At 39.4% G+C, this 21,430-nt stretch overlaps 2 protein-coding genes across 3 annotated transcripts in view; one reads left to right on the top strand and one right to left on the bottom strand.

Moving 5' to 3' along the window:
• snrka (SNF related kinase a) overlaps positions 1-7,362 on the top strand; it is a 37,728-nt gene extending 30,366 nt beyond the window's left edge. The window contains exons 5-6 of the mRNA XM_066682528.1: positions 1,134-1,268; positions 3,623-7,362. Of these exons, the coding sequence (XP_066538625.1) occupies positions 1,134-1,268; positions 3,623-4,979 (1,492 nt within the window). The 3' untranslated portion in view covers positions 4,980-7,362. The remainder of the gene's footprint in view (positions 1-1,133; positions 1,269-3,622) is intronic.
• ano10a (anoctamin 10a) overlaps positions 1-21,430 on the bottom strand; it is a 39,960-nt gene that overhangs the window by 222 nt on the left and 18,308 nt on the right. Inside the window, exons 13-14 of one of the 2 annotated variants that reach the window (XR_010804327.1) lie at positions 18,221-18,337; positions 10,361-10,479 (exon numbers count right to left, since the gene is read on the bottom strand). Coding sequence is in view for 1 of the 2 variants with exons in the window: in XM_066682529.1 (XP_066538626.1) it covers positions 10,438-10,479; positions 18,221-18,337 (159 nt within the window). In the remaining variant the exon portion in view is untranslated. Of the gene's footprint in view, positions 1-9,785; positions 10,480-18,220; positions 18,338-21,430 lie in introns of those variants that run through there. The other variant, XM_066682529.1, reaches the window with a different exon arrangement.

Genomic DNA, 21,430 nt, shown 5'->3' with positions numbered 1-21,430 from the left:
TTTATACCCCATTTGTTTTAACTATATTAAACAAAGTGCCCTTTTATTCTTCCTGATAGTATTGCTCACCATTAGAACTACATAGGCCCACTGTCAGTGGAACATCAAATGGATTTTGCTACAATCTTGTATTACAGGAGTCATGCTGTGAAACCTTCATGCTGAGTGATGGTTCAAACTACACCAGTCTCTTTGCTGTATTTTTTATTTTTTTTGACAAACCCAGAAAACTAGAACACCTCACTGTTAGAGACTTGCCACCCATTTCAGAGAGTCTCTCAAGATACTGCTAAACAAATAAGGGCTAGTGTCTTGGGGCAAAACCGCCTTTAATACTCTGAATGTTGTTTGATTTGTTACATTGGTATTTTTCTTATTTAATAATTAGATCTTTTAGTAGAATATTTACTTTATCAGTCTTTAACAGGTCACATCAGAATCCCAGAAACCTCTTTGGGGTGCCTGACCATTTCTGTTAAAAAGGCTTGTTCGTTCCCATATAAAATAAACGATTACTTAATGATTGATGTGATATTTGGATGAGAACTGAAATTAAATGTTTACACATTTTGTAACTTTTTATATCATGTAGCAACAGAATTAACATAAGTGAAGACAGCATGTTGAACTGCCTATATTTTATGCAAACAGGGCATCTGGGAAGAGTGGTATGCAGATTATGCCAGCAGATTTGACCTATTCAAGTCTTATCAAGAGATTATTGTTCTAGCACGATTTTGTGGCCTCCGAGGGTCCATTTGTTTGTTCATTGAGTTGTAATCCCTGAGAAGCAGAGAGGAGGGACTGCAAATGTTGCTTGGATTGTGCTGAGTACTGGAGCCATGCCGAGGACATGCTAGCTGTAGCCAGCTCCATTAGATCAGCATGAGAGGGCTCACAGAAATCAATGTGGACTTGGCATGCTTCTAATACCCTGCTATTTTAGTCACATAAGTTTGGGCACAATATAGGACACCGTCCTGGTTTCTCAGTCATTTAGAGGCATTGTTATCATTTAAATGTTTTATGGATATATTCTTTGCCTAGAAGATGTCATGAGACGAAATTATTGCTGGTCCCTCCCTCTTGGTCTTTCTTTTCTAAATCCACTGTTGATCTGGTTATTTTCCCAGAGCCCTGGAGACAAACAAGTACAACCACATCACGGCTACCTACTTCTTGCTAGCTGAGCGGATTTTACGGGAGAAGCAAGAGAAGGAGGTCCAGCCACGGTCCTCCAGTCCCAGCAACATCAAGGCCCATTTCAGGTACTGCAGCTGAGCCAATGGCCCTCCAATGGGCCTTTCTTAGGTCTGCACAAGTCTAAGGACTTGCTGTTTTACTCACTGGACTGATCATTTTGCCAGCAATCCTTTTAAAATTAGAACAGTCACTGCTATATATTTTTAAACTTTTTATTTTTATATACTATATATCCAGCCAAAGAAGTTACAGCAAATGATTTCTTGTTGGCTACAATGAAATCTATCGGGGTGCAGAGACGGAGCTTTCTGTGTGCTACGTTTTTGTTACTATATAAGGCTTCCTTTATTTTTAGAGGCCCTGTAATTTAAAGTGTGTGACATGGTGGCGCAACAGGTAGTGTTGCTGACACACAAGTCCAGGCTTCTTGGGGTTGTGGATTCAAAACCTGCCTCGAGTCACTGTCTGTGTAGGGTTTAGTGTGTTCTCCCTGTATTTCATCTGTGTGCTTCCACAGTCTGAAAACCCATACTAACAGGTAGATTGGTTGTGCAAAATTGTTTATAGGTGTGTGTGTGTGATGGCCTGAGATGGACTGGTTCCCTCTTCAGTGCTGTTAAAATATGACCCCTAAGTTAATATTTACTGTTCATTTGTCATTTTGTTTATGATGGTAGAAAAGTAGAAAACCCTTGCTGGGCTCCACAGTGAATTTACTCAGAGCCAGCTATCCTGACCTGAAAATGTACCGTTCCAAATTTAAAATCTTTTGTTTACGTTATTATTTCTTAGTTTAATTTCTTTTACTTTTACTGATTATCAGTCGTCAGCAGCTTCTGTAACTGACTAATTAACCAAAAGTCAATTACACAGATGACAGTATAGTGGTATCATCTGAACATTTGTCTCAGACAGGTTTTTCTGACTACTGAAAAGAGGGAGCCAGGAGACTGTGAGAAAAGTGCATTAGAACAGTGTCAGAAAATCACCTCATTGTTAAAATTTTTTTTGTCTGCTGCACCAGAGAAACTGGTGTCTGTGTATCAACTGTATCCAACACAGTTCTACAAAAAAGAGGTGATTGAGATGATAAAGGAAAGAAAAAAAAATTATGATTTGTTTTAAATTTACATGAAATTTACATGTAATCTAGTTTTATTTGTTTATTCATGATAAATGTTATGGTAAACCATTGTTAGACATGAAGATCAAGTTTGTCTGTCCAGTTCTGTGGTATATGATCAACATAGGCAGATGCCAGAGTAGTATTAGATAAGAGCCCTTTTGTTTACTACAGCAGGCCACTTTATATCTGCCATACATTAGGCAGAGTATAATAGAGTGGTGCCTATCACGAGTGAATGTTACTTTATTATCCATTCTGTGGCACATATTATCTTAAGCAGTGCTGTCGGTGGGGCAGAGTACAGTAATGGTCTCCCCTAGAGGATGGTTCTGCTAGCTATTGTATGCAGTCTACACTGCACTCTAAGGACACCCAGCACATCTTCTGTCTTTGCCACTGAACCCTGTGCAGGGTGACAAATGTGTTTAAGGGCTGTGAAATTGGTTTGGACTGACCTAGAAAAGCAGCGAGCCTGCTGCTGCTGTCTAAAAACAGAAGAGAGGAGAAGGCATGCATAAAAAAATCTCCTACATCCATCTCATTAGGTCATTTTGAAATCAACTTATTCAGAATATATTTTTAAGGGTCACGCAGGATGAACAAATCTAGGGCTACTAAAGCAAAGCACAAATAGCTGTTTGAATTTAAATACATGTGCTCAAAAGGCTTATGTTTGCATGTAAAAAGAAATTCTGGGCATGTGTCCTTTTGTACAGATTTATTTCCATCTAGTCTTTGTATTGTTGCTCTTAATATTTTCTGTGTTCTGGGACATGACCATGGTGCTCTGTTTGGCTTATCACTATATCAACAAAAGCTTTGTGCAGTATTGTTAGTAAAGGATTGACTGTGGTTATGACAACCTAGGAACATGTTCACTGCAGTAGGTTCTATTCAGACATAGCCTCAAGGCACTTAGCCTTAAATCCCTTTAAGGCAATGCTAGTTCCTTTTCTTGTGAATATAAACTCATTGTAATAATTTCTGATTCAGCACTGAAACAAAATCAGGACATTGAAATCTGCAAAGCATCCTGTGATTCACTATATTCTTTTCAGAATCAGAGCTGCTTTTCTGTCTCTGCCCTGAAGTTTGATTTGTTTCCATATGGTTTTCTCTGGTACATTGCTTTCTGAATATTTCCATGTAGATTATAGTTTTGACATGTACAAAGAATATAGTTTGCTTTAGTTGGCATTACTCGGACTGTCTGTTGAATAAAGTGTCCATCACTGTTGAATTTTCCCAGTTACAAATGTCTTATTTATTTCTATGTCCATTTCCCCCACCCAGGCAATCCTGGCCAACTAAAATTGACATGCACCAGGACATTGAGGACAGTTTGGCTGCTTCGTCCATCTCTCATGCAGGGGGGCCACAGTCTCCTGCCCGCAGTGCTGAGAACCTGCTGAATGGCCATCGCAGCAAAGGGCTCCTGGAGCTTGGTCGGCGGGATGAAAGCAGTGAGGCCTGTGGCATGTCTCATTCAACTGGCCCCTTGACTCCTTTGCCTCCAAATCCCCTCAAAGCCAGCGGCGTTGTCCCATCTGCATCAGCATCCACCAAGCAGCGCACCTGCCTTTTCCGAGTGGAGGAGGATGAGGAGGAAGAGGAGGAGCAGGAGCCATCCCCGCTCCCCACGCAGGTGATCCTGCGCCGCAAGCCGCCGTCCATCACCAACCGACTGACGTCACGCAAGAGTGCCCCCGTGCTCAACCAGATCTTCGAGGAGGAGGGTGAGTCAGATGACGACTTTGACATGGATGAGAGCCTGCCACCTAAGCTCAGCCGTCTCAAGATGAATATGGCATCGCCTGGCACAGCGCAGAAACGATATCACCGGCGTAAAAGCCAGGGCCGTGGGTCTAGCTGCTCCAGCTCTGAGACCAGCGACGACGACTCTGAGAGTCACCGTCGCCGCCTGGACAAAGAATCTGGTTTTACATATAGTTGGAATAGGAGGGACAGCAGCGAAGGTCCCCCAGGAAACTCTGGGGGGAACGGAGGGGGTGGCAGTAGTGGAGGAGGGCAAAGCAAGCCCCCAGGGGAGGGCAACTCTGGACCAGACAGAGGTAGCCCTCCTGGAGGAGGCAGTAACAACAGCGGAGGTAGTGGTGGGACTGCAGGGGGTGGAGGAGGGGGTTCTAAAGGACAGGGGAGCCCCTCTAGCTGCTCCAGTGGCAGCAACAACCCCACATCAGGCTCCACTCGCAGCGCAGCCAGGAGTGCCGGAGAACTGGTGGAGAGCTTAAAGCTCATGAGTCTGTGTTTAAGCTCGCAGTTTCGTAACTCGAGGGCAGGAGGTGGAGGAGGTGGACGCTTCATCATCGACCCACAGAGCCTCTCCAGGGTCAAGGTGCAAGAGAAGTCGTCTTGGAAGATGTGCATCGGCTCCAATGGCAGCCTGGACAAGGTGGCCGTGCCCGGCCATGCTAGGAATGTCAACGGTGGGTCAGCAGAGCGTTACCCGGACCAAACAGCAGCCATGCTGAATGGACTAGGCCTAGCCAAGGAGAACAACCTGAACTTGAAAAACAATGTGCTCCAGCTACCTCTGTGTGAAAAAACCATCTCTGTAAACATCCAGAGGAGCCCCAGGGATGGGCTGCTTTGTACATCTGCCCAGGCCAGCTGCTGCCAGGTCATTTGATGGCCGGTTGCATGATTGGTCCTTGTAGCAGATTGCTCTTATCGCCATATTTGTAGCATACTGAGGACTTGAGTACTCTTCCAGTAGCTGTGTATGACCTTTCCTGACCCTCAGCAGACCTCTGAACCTGCCTCTGCCTTCTATGTTGTCTTAATCATTCTTAAATATTTATTGAATTTCTTCTTTCTTTCTTTCTGTTTTGGGTTTTAAGAGGTGCACGCTGCTAGCATTTTAAAACATTTTTTTATTATTATTTTTTTTTAAACCATCTCAGCGTTTTACATTGGATTCCCTGCTGATTTATTTTTTCCTTTCCCTCCTTTTTTTTTATCATTACTATTATTTTTATTATTATTATTTAAACTCCTGAGATAAGCGCTTAAGGATTACTTGGTTGGGCACTGGCCAGTCAGTCAAACAGATCTATAGATTTGTATGACAATGAAATATTTAATAAAGATAAATATAAATGTGTGACAGAGTAGCACACATTAGTTTGTGAGCACTTAAATCCTGACTACACACCAATTAGTCATTTAAAACAAGTCAGTTACTTTTGAAAAACATTTAAAGCTAAGCATTAAATAAAACAATAGCTAATATTGAAGAAGCAGCTCCAGTTTTGGATTAATGTCCACAAAGTCTTAAATTAAACGACCAAATTGCAATTCTGAAATTCAATACAATACACATTAATTGACAAATAGTCTATAATCAGACTTTAAGCCACTTTCAGCAGGACTTTTAAGCTGAATTTTATTAAGAGATGAATGGTAATTCCAGGCAGTTTTTACATGTACCATTTACTTTATTTGAAGTATATATATATTCCTAAAACAAAATGGGAAATTATTGACAATCCATCAGGAAATGTTGTTTCTTGTGAGAAGTGCAAGACTATCAGTGTAACTTTGTGGTGATTAAACTGACAAATTCTTGTTCTGTGCTTCAGATGAAAAAAAAATATATATATTTTTTTCCAACATTAGTCTTAAAAGTGTCCGTATAAGTACAGAATTAAAGATAACAGACAGAGGATAAACTGGATAAACTGTCAGTTGTGTGTAGTCTGGCTAAATTTGTAATAGAACTCTCCAATTAACATATTTATTTAAAAAATCTACCCACATAGTTGGACTTTTTTTTGTTTGTTTGTTTGGTTCTTTTTGTGTCCCCCTGCAGCCACCTGCAGATATTGATCTGATTGAGTAGACACTGCAGTAGTGTATGAGGCCCACAGGAACAGAGAAAGTAGACTGCTGGAGATACTCGGCTCCTTGATGTATTCACTGTATCAATCTTCATTTAAAACCTTTAAGACAGAAATGCTCAGATGTTTAACTGTGTGTTTTGTTCTGATGAAAATGTAAAAACACCAGACCGGAATAATGTTCTTGGCATTAGAAAAATGGGTTCCTAATTGTTAAGTCTCAGCCCAGCTGTTCTCACCTTAGACTTTTTTTCTTTGCAGTTCACACTTTTGTTACTGTATGCACCAGTCTCCAAATATGGCTGGCCTTAGATGTCTATAGGGTATGTAAATATGTTTTTAAAAAGTTTATTTTGTTTGAATGGACTGCTGATTTAAGATGCTGTGTTGAATACAGGTCTGGGGTTGACTTTAGAATTAAAGCCGTGCTGGTTCGTCACCTTGCAGCCTGGCTCCAGAAATTCTTGAAACCTTGACAAGCTTCTTGTGTGGCCACTCTTTCAGGAAATACAATGTCAGGAGTGGGGCTTGTGAATGACCACCACTTGGTGTAGATGTGAGATCAAAGCTATAAAGGGCCCATGCTGAACCAGACGGGGGGTTAGGGGAAGAGAGATTTTAAAGGGCATTGGCAATAAGCTATAAGTTGCAGCTATTTGTAAATATACATATTTTTGTTTTATATTTCATAACATGTACAGCCTTAGAATGGCTCACTTGACCGAGGGGGGCGGGGGGGAAAATGATCTTGTATTTTTGTTTTCCTTTTTAAACAATAAGGTCTGTAAATATAGATGTAAATATGGTGCTCTCTATAGAACTGCAGTGTTGGCCATCTTGGTTCATAGCTGTAATATAGCCTTATTAGTTATGAGTGTCTCAAACAAATTTAGCAATGTCGAAAAAGATACCAGTGCTATATTCTTAATGTCAGTCTCAGACTTTTTGTCCTACCCTGATGTAAACAGGTAAAATGACATGTGCATGTGTTGTACGTTTGACATAATTGATCCACGTACGTTGAGGGAAAAGAACCACCACAAAATGTTACTGGACCAAAACTGTACTGACTTATAAGAAAAATGACAGAGAATAAGCAAAATGAATAAATGTTGTTGAAACTTGTCTTCAGAAGTTACATATGGCTATGGTAATGTCCAAAATTAAATGTTGTGGAAAATGTCTTTATATTTTGGCCTAATGTCTTTTTATTTATTTATTTATTTTTTTAAGTTTACTCCAGAGCACACCAGCGGAACTCGTTAATGTTTTTTGTTAACGCAAAAAGACGGGTTCATTCCCTTGGCTTTATCTTAACTATTATATTCTTATATATACCCGAATGTGACCTGAAACATCTGAAGTAGTTTCTGTCAGAAGTGTGGTTTCTAAACTGTCTATTCCACATTTGTACTCATTACTGACACTTTTGCTAAATACAGCATTCGCCCAACAAATACATGTTTAGTAGCAGTAGAGTGGTTTGCTCAAGGGCATAACGACAGTAAGAATATCAACCTGGAGTTCTAGACCCCACAGTTGAGGACCCCAAGATGGTCTTTCTCATTTTGGTTAGAAATGGACCTCTCCGCTCCCTCAGTGAAGACGAAATGTGCCCAGCCAGAGTCAGCCTCTTCACATTCTTTGGGCTGTATGTTAGGACCAATCAGAAACTTTGGTTACAGATGTCAGATGTCTATACGAGCAAAAATTTAGTAATTTGGCTTGTCATTACGTTTTGTATATAAAGTAGCTCAGAAATGAACTAAGAAATTATTATTATAGTGGTATTGGTCTAAGGCATGCATTTAAACCAAGCTTCATTAAGTTTGCATGCCCTGTAGGTCTGCACATTTTTGATGTCACCGCAGTGTGGACTTTCAGAAGGGCTGCAGGGCATATGGCACCATTTGTAACAGGGCTAAGTTCTCTCCAGATCTACTATCACCATCTCATAAGTCTTTGTTTACCAGACGGTGCTGTAGGTTTGCAGAATATTGTGCTGAGTCTTGTGCACATGACTGGAGAGTTTAGAAAGGGAGTTTAAACATGACATGAAGTGGCTGCTCACAGCACTACTGCTGAAAGGTTTGCAACCATAATTTACTGCCCAGCGTTGCTGCCAGATGTCTCAAGTAACCCAGCACCATCCAGGGACATCAGAGACTTACACACACACATGCTACAGTTAGCTTCAGCATGTCACTGTCCCCACACTCTATGAATAAATGACTGAGAGGCATTAGGCTGAGTGTTGGGGCAGGCAGGGATAAGCTGTGTCCTAGTTAGAGCTGTTCTGTGCACTGTGACAGCGGTGACCTTTCATACTGCCCTGATGGTGTGGTCAGTGGACCGTATGCCTGTGTTTGTTTCCAGTCTGACTCATCTTAAAAGGCATCAGTGTGCTTAAGCACAGAGTCTTCAGGCTGCTCTTCGGTTCCCCAGGCTTGGTGATGCAGCATGTTCCATCCCCCAGAAGGAAGAGGTCGCGGAATGCACTGATGCACACCGCTCAGCCATAACATCATGACCACCACCTTGTTTCTACAAGAGCACTTTAGTTCCACAATTACAAACTCTAGTCTGCCTGTTGCTCTGCATACTTGTCTGATTTCACCATGTTCTTCAAGGCTCAGGACTCCTACAGGACCAGCACAGGGCAGGTATGTTTTGGGTAGTTGATCATTTTTAGGGCTGTGCTGGAATGAGTGGCTGTGGTACCATTCTGGAAAAGGGGATTAAACAAAAAGTATGCAGAGAAACAGGTTGACTACAGTGAACTACAAAGTCCTCCTGTATGGATACTGGAGCTGATAAAATAGAGATATATATTTATATATGGCCAAATTATGATTCTCATGCTGTATACAAATAACAGCCATATAGATTTCACTGTCTGTGTCTCAAATGCTCATTTAAACAAATATTCTGAAACATTGGAACCATTGGATCAGGATGAACTTAACTGTTTCTCGAAGATATATAAATAAAAGTGAATCAAAGGTCACAGATTTACAACAGGTATCGAATCCAAATCCAGCAGTCCCCTTTGCACTGATGACTATCAAAAATAATCAGCCAGTTCATGAATCCAAGCTAGAGCACAGGATCATTGTAATGGAAATGAAATTCAAATGTCTATTGCATTTTGGAGGATTTAAAGTAGGAACGATATCACCAGATGACTACAAAGTGTAATCAGCACACCTTTTTTAATGTGTAAATCATTAAAACTTGTATACCGTTTATGACAATTGTTGTGCCTCAAATGAGCAAACGCGAGGTGAGAAAAACAGGAAGAACCTGGGCTGGGTTTGACAGATTGCATGGTGTAGGTGTGCACATGTACACGTGCACTCACCTTTACGCAGACTGACAGACAATACACAAAGCTAAAAATACTGGGACACAATGGTATCTGATTATGCTTTGTGAATGTGGAGTAACCAGTTGCACACTCGTGATTCCACATCAAAGCAGGGTCTGGCCACTATAGTTACAGCAGCGGCTTTGTTCCACTCCGACCAATGAGATCCATTCCTTGACTTCTTTCATTGTCAAGCTTTCATTCTTGATTAACGAAAGCACTTCTGTAATATAATATTCATTTCATAGTCATATATACTGTACTGCAGTACCCCCTATTCAGATCCCACTAAAGCATGGCATGTGACCTAGAAAAAATAACACATGCAACATTACTGACCTGTCAAGCTCCAACTAAGGCAAGACAGCAAAAGAGCAACACTGTTAGTAGTTTTTGTAATAGATATTTATTTTGAGAGAAGGGTGTATAAGGTTTTCTTGGCTTCAAGTACCATGTAGTGTGCACATGACCCCAGCACATAAGCAGAAATATATGTGATTTGATAAAGTGATAAATAAAGGCACTGCTCAGTATTTTATATATTTTTGGAGTACTTCCTAGCCTGATATATTTTAACATCTCTTAAAAAAAACATCTGCACATACTGAACCCAGTTAAAATCACCTTGAGACAATAATTAAAGTGTAAAGCTCCAAGTGGAACTTCTCCACAGAAATGCTGTAACCAAGCGCAGACCCAGAAGCTTTCATTATCAGCAAAATAGCAGTTCTTTTTGAAGGACCCTGCCAGGAGTGCACATTTGTGGTAGGTTATATGTAATGCTTGTACACTGTATGTAAACACCTTGTGCAAGTTCTTCGGATGCAGATTCAAATCTACATGCTCAAAATCTGTGCCACTGTTGGCCTCTTTGCTCCTCCTCACTTGTCGGTCTTGGGGATCTCAGTGGCCTCCAGCATTTTCTGAAAAGAAGAAAACACACCAGAATACACTGATATTAATGTTGTGATCTGTATTTGATGCATGATTGAGTACAGACCAGAATCAAAGTAGCAGGGAGTGAGTAATTCAGGGAGATGCTGGTTACACAGCTGTGTTTTATATTTCAAAGCACACAACAGCTTCGTGTATAAAACATACTGACAGAACATCCTAGCACAGAAACACAAGCCCTCAGTAGCTCTTCGCTCCAAATGTGACTCAAGTGTCTGATCTTGAATGATTCACACTTTAAATGATGCCGGTGGGTACAAAGCACTGATATTAAAAGACTAAAAGACACTCTATTTTGATGGTTTCTTAAAAAAGCCTCCATAAAGAAATGACTAAATATTCAGAATCTCATTGTCTGAGAGAAAAAGCAACCGAAGCTTGTAAACAGCACAGCACTGCAACTTATGAGGAAGCTAAATCCATCCACCAGGCCTGGAGACTTTCAAGAAGACTGAATTATTTTTAAATATACTGCTTTTTTTCCATTAAAGACATTCTCCAGACTGATGCAGCCTGAGCTACATTTAATCAATTTATTCTGCTGCCTGCAACCGAGAGTAAATTACATCCTCAGTGAAAAAGTGTTATGTGCAATTAACTTTTCAAGCCAAAAGCGAGATCAATGCAGGCAGATGTGCTGACACTGTGCTTTGTTCACAAAGGCTGGCCTTCAGTTACCTCTCCAAGCACAAGAGTGCTAATTAAAAGGGACCACAAACAATATTGTTACCACTGTGCTCAGTAACATTTTGCGGTTCTTCATTAAAAACACTGCAAACGGTGGGACATTAAAATGATATTTTTCCAAAAGGCTAAAAATGGTTCACTAGTATTGCTAGGAGGCAGCTTGACTGAGCACTGCCAGGTTAATGGACGGATTACAAAAGCACTGAGGGATATTCCACCTTTGAGATTAAACTTGAATCAAGGCCTGCCAATAAGAAAACTGAAGCAATCTGTCTAAGAGGGTAATTTCTGTTCATTAAGGTCCAGTTTCTGCTCATTTGAGATGCTCATGAAGCCAAAAGAAATTGGGAGCCATCTGAAGGGACCCATCCCCTCTCCGACTCAATTTGCATTAAAAAGCCTTTGAGTCAAAAGTCCAAAAAAAGCTGGCAGCGTTTCCCCACTGCCCTAGTCTAAGTGGACCAAATGCTGTGATTTCCACAGAAGGCTGTGATGTGCATGTTGGGATAATTGCTTGGACATGTTAGTATCGATTATTTGAAGAAGCTGTAGCTGAGCTCTTTAAAAGCTCTCTTTGGCAGTAGCGGAGCAGAGAAAGACTCTTCACGCACAGCTTCAGAAATGTGTCTCCCAAGCAAAAACATAACTGATTAAATAGCAGAGCCAAATGTTTTTTTAAATCACCAGCTGAAATGGTGGGTGGGTTTTACTTTGTCAAGACTACATTTGGACTGCGGAGGTTTTCCAGTCTGTATTTGCATCATCTGTACCATATGATCAATTTCCTATGGAGGATGATTCAGAGGCATTTCTTTGTACTTTGTGCACAATAGAATCTGTTTACCTGAAACACTGAAACCTGAAACACAGAATCTGTTTACCTGAAACACTTATAACAGAGGCAATGGAAATCTATATTTATCAAATGTTTTCATGAATACTTTGGTGCCAATCTGTATAACTTTCAAAGAGGAGTCTAACTTTCCATGAGGAGGGATGTGTGATAATATGTTATTACTCCAGTAGTGTGAGTGGAGTTTCCACTAGTTCCTGGATACCAGAAAACATTGAGGAGAACCTATGTAATCAAAATTGTTTCAGCGTTTCATACAAGACTGTGAGATCAAACTTTGTATGTGCTGATTTGGTGGGCTACTCTGTCTTATCTATCTCATCCTGAGACCTGTCACATGTACATTTCAAATCAACAGGTTTCCTATTCTTTTGTAAATATAGGGTAAGGCAAAATTACTGGTTGGGCAGTATAGTGGCAATACTATATACAGAGGTATTTAAATGAGGGCAGTATTTATGACATGTATGTGTGTGTCAAATTTCTGTTCTTTGTCTTTAACTACAATGTCATAAAGTTAATTTATGTGCATTTAAGAGAGCCACATGGAGGGGTGCTGTGGGCGCTCAATGACTGGTGATGTCACAGTCTGAAAATGGGTGGGAGGAAAAAAACACAAGACCAGTAGCCCACCTCAGTTGTTAGTTTAGCACTGAGTTAGGGTTAAAATAGAGGAATGAAACTAAAAACAGACAAAATACTTAAAAGACACTGCACTTTGCTCAACTTTATCATCTGCTGTGGTACCTTTTAGCTGATTAGCTATGCTTCAAAATAGTGTAGAGCCTATCATATTTCACTTTTTTTCCTCCAACACCAGTCGCTGATATTTGCTTTCTCAGGGTTTTTATCATTGTGTATGCAGTCGGTCTGTGCCGAGCTGAACTGCACAGTGCCAAAAACCCTTCACTCAACTCACACTCACAGATATGAGGCTCACACAGCCTGACATTTCACCCATCCCATGGTTGAATACCATAAGAGGGTATGAAAAATGTGGCCATCCCTAGTTGTGGCATCAATGATATGGTATAGATGTCACAGAGATCAGACTGAAAAAGCCTGGAATATTTCTTCTGAAAAAGGTAATTTTATCTGTGCATGTTCATATTGTATTTTATTTAATAAAATGATTCTGAAGATCAATTCTTTACATTGTCTGTGGAAACAAATTATGAATGTCAACATCTGATACACGCTGAAGGGGAAATCATCAAAACAACACTGCTAGTTCTCCCCACATAAAATAAGTACTCTTAAACATTGAGTTCTGCAGGCGGTACTGAAGCAAACTTGAACATCAGGAACACACTGAGCATTCCATTGTCAAAAAAAGGTGCCAAGAGTTGGTGACACATTTCCAGTCCCATGATTCATTTAAAGACTTCAGTCTGTCAGGACAGCACCACTAGCTTCATTTCTCATCAGACATAAAGCAAAGGACATGTCTGCTGCTCAAGGCTTGACAGACAGCCTCAGACGACTCATTCATTCCTTTTCCTGTAAAATCAGCCAGGCTGCTAGGCGACAGAGCGTATGCTTCCTGACCAACTTCATCATGCAGGCACCCACATTTACCCTGCTTTTTCCATTCCATGTCCATGAAGGACAGGAGGCGACACAGGACAGGCAGCTTTGAGTTTCTCCAAAGTCATGACTGCTATTTTGAGAGCACCTTTATATTAGTGTTCATCAATGAGGACCACGATATTGTCCATGTCGGAGCGTCTCCATTTTTATACTAGCAGCTTATAGTTGAAGTTAGGTTAAAGCTTCATGATGAATAGACAAGCAGAATAAACTTTTCGGTATTACACGTTATGCTCATACTCATGCCCTGGACCCTACTTGCACATTACAATTCCAAGGTTTTATGCTGTTGTTTGATATTATTGTTTACTGATGTGATTATAAAAGGTGCCATTTTGTGTAATGAATTGCACAAAAAATAAAATGTATTATATTATTATTATAATTATTATTCATTTTTAACAAGGATTTCGAATCCTTATTATGTTTTTAATAATTAATGTTTTAATAATTATGTTTTTTCCTTCTCCTAAATAGAAGGTTTTTCATACCAATGATACATACATTTAAGTTATAGCTTTTTTAAGCTTCCTCACACTCACCCACAGTATAGTATATGGTTATGATATGTGTGGCTTCTATGAATAGAAATGACGGTACCAACAAGTGGCAAAAAGGCTGCTGTTTGTTCTGAATCCCAGAGACGAATATAAACACAAGCCATCTGCCCGTAAGGAGCGGATGTTATCAGAGCAATCAGCCATCACTGGTTACATGTGATTAACTCTTTTGCCTCAGTGTAAAGTAGAGTGTGCTGTTCATGCACTGTGCTACAACAACAGATGCGTGCCCTATACGTCACCTTCGGCTTTTATTCAGCACACACCCTCTATCTCTTTGCCAGCATGTCTACATGACCAGCATGGAGGATCTTTCATTGAATGAGAATACTGACAAGTAAGACAAGATAAGAGTTATTTCTTGAAGCAAGATTATTATTTTTTATTTTATTTTACAGATAACTTACTCTAGTCCTAGACTCTTGTCCTTCAGTAACTCACGGCCATGACAGAGAGTGTATACATGTAAATTACAGCACAATGCTTGCGACTGAGGTAGGTACAGGTTACTGTATTTGAGAGACGTTCAAAGTTGTTAAATTTTAATGCACATATATGTTTGTATAAACAGGTTATTGGAAATTTGTTCTGTTCAAAGAATAATTTCTAACTACTATATGCTTAATAACACCCGTTAATCGTGCTTCAATAACAATACGGGGAATATGAGGAATATGTTAATGTTTTAAATGGATTTAAATATTTAGCTAATTCAGTTACCAACACATGATGTGTCCAAGTTAAATGTAGTGATTCAGAAAAGAAGCTGAACTCAGCTTCCCTGAGCCCTATCAGAATCAAAGGTGGGGACACAAGGCATTGGCAAAGTGGCCTTTTCCTAGAGTCCATCTACATACCAAGTACATAGCAGGTTGCTTTCCCGTGCTGGCTGTTAACAGGGGGTTTCCACTGCTCCTGTGAGTGAGTACTATTTTCAGCCTTTCCCTTTGCTCCACAGCAACGTAGACCTGTCCCCCCTGCAGACAGCTGTCTACACCCTTACAAGCTGCTGAACACATGGAAAAACAGCTGGATACATAGGCCACATGCTGCTACTGCTTTAGAGTTAAGTGCTATACACAGGGAGAAGCCTAAGTATTAGGGCAGTGTGGTAGCACTGGTTATTTTTGTATTCACTAATTTATATTTTACTCATAAACATGAGCATGAGGCTAATGTTTAGAGTTTCAGGAAAGGCTTTCCTTACAAGCTTAATCTACATTATAGGGACATACAAAGATTTATATGGATATATTTCTGTTCTGTACTTTATTAATCAGCTGACAGATGCCTGTCCTGGCTGGCACTGTGTCATGTGCTGAGGTGAGGCATGAGGTTACCATGCCCACCCAGAGAGAGCAAGGCCATTTTGCCCTCTCAAGACTCCTGGATTTGGAAGTCTGGGCCATTACTGGGTATGGAACCAGTGGCCTTCTTATGATACAGCCAATGCTTAGACTGTTGGGCCACTCAGGAGCCCAATCACACTCATTCTACAAAAAGGCTTTAATAATATAAATACATTTTGTGTATTCTCTCTAAAACATTGGAATTTTCTTTTTCATTCTCTCCGTCAGTGCACCCTTGAGTCAGTCCTGGCAGTGGTAGTGATCTGGCAATTCTTGAATGGGGCTTTAAGGGAATATGCACTTTCCTAAATGCTAACGAATGCAGGTTGCAGTGCTGAGGCTGTTAACTTGTGCTCAGAGTTGTGATGAAGCCGCTTTGAGGAAGATGCACAAAAAGCACTGGCAAAGGCCAGAGCTGAAATCAGGCAGAGTTTGTGAAAAAGAAGAGCCAAGTGAAGCTTAGAAATATCACATCCTCAATCATAGTGAAACATAATCAATATAATCAATACATACTTTACGACCTGTGACACTTTGTTAAATTAAAACAAATGTTAGCCGGATGAAACTCAGGCAGAGTTCCTCCCTCATCACTTCACATCTGATTATCAGAGCATTCTCAATCATCACAGCAGTCACACCTTTGCTACATTTCTGCTCAACGTTTTCTTTGTGTGTGTTTACAGCACTGTCTCTTCACTGAGTGTCATGTGTATTGCATCAGAGCACTGTGTTGTTTATACTGCATTATTATTCTCCTAAAGCAATCAGGGCACAGCACCTCTTCAGAGCTTCTTCAAGAGTCCCGGCAGGGGGTACAAAGCTTTAACATTTTCTATAAATACCATGTTTATAATAATGCATGAACACCTTCATAGCACACTCTAACACATTAATAAGAAAAACATGACTGTACTTAGAAACAATTCAATATATTTTACAGCCTTGTTTATTATGAATCACACCACGGTGTATTCTCTGTACCCAAAAAGCTCAAGTCCCAGCTTACATTCTGAGTTAAAATAAATACACGTTAAACATCCCATGATCTTTTGGTAGTACTTATTATTAATACTGATAAAAATAATATTACCATAATTATCAGAACTGATATTTGGAAGCTCTAATAAAATGAGATGCATTTCAGAAGGCAAGTGTTTTTTTTTTAATTAGATTATGAGACAGACAGACACACACACACACACTCATAGTCATGGCATTCATAAATAGTGTTACCCTTCATGTTAGTTTAATCTTGACAAAACAACTGCATTACCATGCAACACCACCTGTAAATAATATACTACAACGAAACAAAATACCATGAATATTTAACTGACTGAAATTTGAGTTTAATAACAATAATAAAAAGACACAGACAGATGGTAGGTGTGCCCTATGTGTATAAGAACAACTAAGAATGGATATGATTCATGGATGCCCATTAATATTATTAGCAGATTTTTTATAAGCATTAAAAATGTCAGTAACTATAGGATCATAACCAGTTTGAGCAGCATATCTGTTCTGTGTACTGACTAAATAATGCGTATGAAAAGCAAACATTAATCATATTCAGATTAATTCAGCACATTAACCTACATCACACTATTAGGAAAGATGGCACAGCACTGCACGGTTGTAGTTTCTGAGGGAGTAAACACAAGGCCTACAGGAGAGATTAGACGCCACAGCAGGAGTGTTTGCCTGCTCATTGTCATTCACAATGCAACCGTGCCATATCATCTGAGCCATGGAAACACACTTACCGACCAAGGGCTTGGCTCTGTACAAACCAAAAACATCAAACCCAGTTGAAATGTGCCAATGTTTAAAAAATACGAGTGTTTTAGACTGCATTCTGCTTTCCTCCCTGAAGTATATCTTCGACCTTCATTAAAATCCCATTGTGCTATGTAGATATCATTTGCAGTGTATTACTTATTTGTATTGTCAGCCTTGGGATAATATTACACATGAATGCATTATTAAAAATTATGTTTTTTTTTTTCCATTTCATAGACTGTCTGGTTCTTGTCTGCATTGTGCATAAAATGACTAGAGTATTAGTTTTGAGGGTAAAATCATCTTCCTTGAAAGGTCCACAATGGTAGGGGTGTGTGTGCATATGCATATGTGTGTTCTTGTGTTCTGAGAGTGACCTACTTCTGCTTCACGCAAGGTGATAAACATCTGCCAAAACAGCTCAGCCTCATTAGCTAACATTTACATGTGTGTGTTGTGTGATTGTGGATTTTTATTGTAGTGTGTTCTATTTAGATAAATTAATGATGAGGGATCAGTAATACTGTAGGCTTTCTTCATCGTTCAGTTTCCTCCTGTCTGCAGCTGCCACTGTAATACATATAATGATAACTAGCCCTTTGTTATTCCCTATGAACCATTACACTGTATGTAGCCAGTGTGAATAATGCATACAGTAATACATGCCCTGGAGTGAACTAGCAAGCGCAGAGTTAAAGATTTCTAACAGGTTGTACTGAGCTAACAATGTTTTTATTAGTAGTCTGAAAATGCAAATGTAAAACCATTGCTGTATTGCCGAAAGAACCAAAAGATTTCATAAATAGTTATTGAATTTTAATGGACACCTGGCAGGTTTGTTTTTCATGAAATATGAATCTTGAAATACCAAAAGAATTGTGCTTACCTTTTTCTTCAGTGCTTCAAGTGACTCAAACTCCAGCTTGGCCAGCTTGATCTGGATGTGCTTTGGCACATCTGGAATAATGAAGGCCAGGATGAACTTGAAAGCCAACAGAACATGCTGCAGTAAAGACAGAGAAGGAAACATGCAGTTATACACCTAGCCTGATAACATCCTGTGAATTCAGCTTTTATACTTCTAGAGGGAGAACATGTATAGCCATTAAGTATGCTGTTCTGCAGGCCACAGCTTTACTTGGAAGGGTTTCTGAGAATATATGGTTTCTGTGGTATTTTAAGCTATCGTTTTTAAAAGCCTTTTTTGGAAAATAAAGCACGGCTTTGATGAACTAAGTTGGCCCACTCTAGCTCTCCTGTTCTGCAGAGTCTCACTATTTTAAGAAAGTCAGAACAGTGGTAAAGTCTGTTGTAAGTTATTTATAAGTGTGCACACCTCATAGCATGCAAGCTTGAGAACGCTCAAATTTTTACATGTAGGTGGTTTCCAAATAGAATAGCTATGGAACATTTTCTATTCTACAATCTACAAAACAGCCTGTGATAAATAACAACCCAAAGCATATTGTGGGTGATTTAAATAACAAACATATTTTAAAATATTTCTGAAAAAAAATAATCAGCGTAGTATTTTTACACTATTACATTACTACATGTGCCAATCTACAATCTATACACAGTAATAGCTGCTAAACAATTTGCTTTGTCATTCAAATGACGGTATTTGGTAATGATGGTAAATGGTATTTATGAGTGTTTATAGTATATCACTACCTACATATGAACTGTTTAAATGGTAAGTAAAATTGAGCATCTCCAAGCAAACAGATTTAAGCCACATTCACTTACTTACTCCTAGCCACACTGATTTACAGAGGGAGCATATTTCAGGCCCATTAAATGGTTGAGTCAGATGATCTACTGACTGCTGGTGTTATCAAAGCACTGAGGTGTGTGTGCTTTTGGTAGAACGCCAGCTAATACCTCCATGTATTAAATCTCTCACCACAAGACTCCGCCTTTAACCACACTCTCTATTCACTATTTATGCACACTCTTCTACATCATATACCTAGCCAGAGAACTCTAAAAGCAACATCAGTGACAAGAGATACAAATAAGAAAGAGACAGCCGCTTACCTATGTACTCAGTATATATGGGATGAGTGGATTTATAATGTATATCTTTGTTATGTCCCCACAAGTTGTTACAGCTGCATTTATTTAACATGGATGTATTCGAGTGAATTAAAATGTACCCATTTGTAAGCACTTGAAATGAGAAATGTGCAGAACTGAGCACATCTTAAAATGCTAAGAGGGATACCATACACTAAAGAGCTGCAAAATTGTCTCAGCTAGCAGATGAAACGTAGAAGATTATAGCGGCTACAATTTACTACATCTCAAAAGATAGGTATGGTGCAGGTGCTGTCTTAATGAGATTGGGCTTGCTTTTCAATTTCAGCCTGAAATCCGTTCAAATAAGCAATGTCACGGTAGGTTTGCCATGGTGTAAGTAAATGTTATGGTGGTCAAGTCTCTAGTTTCATATTAGTTAAAGATGTCTTAGAAAGCAGCAAGGGCCACTTCAAAAGAATCAAATTTTTCATTGAGATGACTGAAAAACCTTATTCTAATAGTTAATTTTAGAAGCAGATACATAAACCAATCAGCCAAAATCAATTAGCTTCAATCATTATCCATTTGATCAATTTTGTAGTTGTACAACTGCAGACTGTAGTTCTCTGCATACGTTATTAGGCCTCTTTCAACCTTTTCTTTAATGTTAAGGACCACCAGATTGTAGATAATATTTTCATGGTGGATAGTTCTCAGTGCTGTAGAGACACTGTCATGGTGGCAGTGTGTTAGCATGTGTTGCTTTGGTTGAGTGGATCAGACTTTTTGAATGGATCAGACTCAGCAGTGCTGTCGGTGTTTTTAACAGCTTGACTGAGAACCAACACAAAAATATCTAGGCAACCACATCCTGTAAGCAGCTTGCTGTTAACCAATAAAGCCCCACACTCCAGCAACAAGAGCCAACCAGACTGCTAGTTATGGAAAAAACAGTAAAGTCAACTGCAACTACTGCAATCATTGCTTTATTACTTGAAATGAAAAAAGGATATATCATTTAGAGTATTTATAACCCTTGTTAAAATATGTTATATGTAATGAAAGTGTAATTTGATCTGAGATTCAGTTGTTAACTACATAAAACGTTGCTATATCTACAAGGTTATTTTAATGTACAGGATATTAGCACGGATCATAATGCAAGTTATACATTATGTTCTGGACCTTGGCTTGAGAAAATGTTCTCTAACTGGACATTAATGAATTTTTTAAACAATTACCCCAGGACTAGAGGATGACTAAGACAAACTGCACAAACTGTGCAGCAACAGATAGTGAACAGTAGACAGTGAGGTGTTATATATATATATATATATATTTTTTACATTATTTTCTCCTCCCCCGCTTACATTGACAATATATTACTGAGCTCTGCTGCAGTGTACACACTTATATCTCCACAGCCATGGGCAGAGAGTGGAGCCACAGGGTCAGCTACGCTTCAGCAACCTGCAACAACCTGGGGAAAAGCATCTGACTCAAGACCACACTGACAACAGCAGAAAAAAACCCTCACACTACCACAATTCCTGATCACTGAGCTAGCACCAACTAAGCACTTCTCACCTTCTTTAAGATTTATTGGGGTGAATGTGAGTTCTTGTCAAAACTACATGAGCCAAATAAATTTCACAAAAAACAAAATGCAAACATACTGTCCCTTTACAAGAGATGTATTTAAAGCCCAGTTGATTTTGCTTGATTAACCATTCTTGAATTAAAGAATCACCATTAGATTGCAGAAGAATGCTGTGGGGTAGCTAGAAAGGATTACAGAATCTAACTATTCAAGGGGATATATAATAAAAGAAAATTACTTTTTGAGTACATTAGCACATTTACTTGGGGATCTGAGGCACCGATCAACACACAAACTGAAAAAATAAACAAATGCAGTCAGTTTTTGTGGTCTGCTTGAGTCAGTAATCATGAGATGAAATGAGTTCTGATTGTGTGCTACATCAGAGTGCATGAGCACAAAGATTAATTTGAACAGAGCAGAATAAAACACACTGAGCACAAACAAATAAAATAAATGATGGCAAAAGGAAAA

This window comes from Hoplias malabaricus, chromosome 10 (genome assembly GCF_029633855.1).
Source record: "Hoplias malabaricus isolate fHopMal1 chromosome 10, fHopMal1.hap1, whole genome shotgun sequence".
In the NCBI taxonomy this organism is placed as follows: Eukaryota; Metazoa; Chordata; class Actinopteri; order Characiformes; family Erythrinidae; genus Hoplias; species Hoplias malabaricus.
The sequence above is the reverse complement of the archived record's forward strand: the minus strand, read 5'-3'. Positions and strand labels throughout refer to the sequence as shown.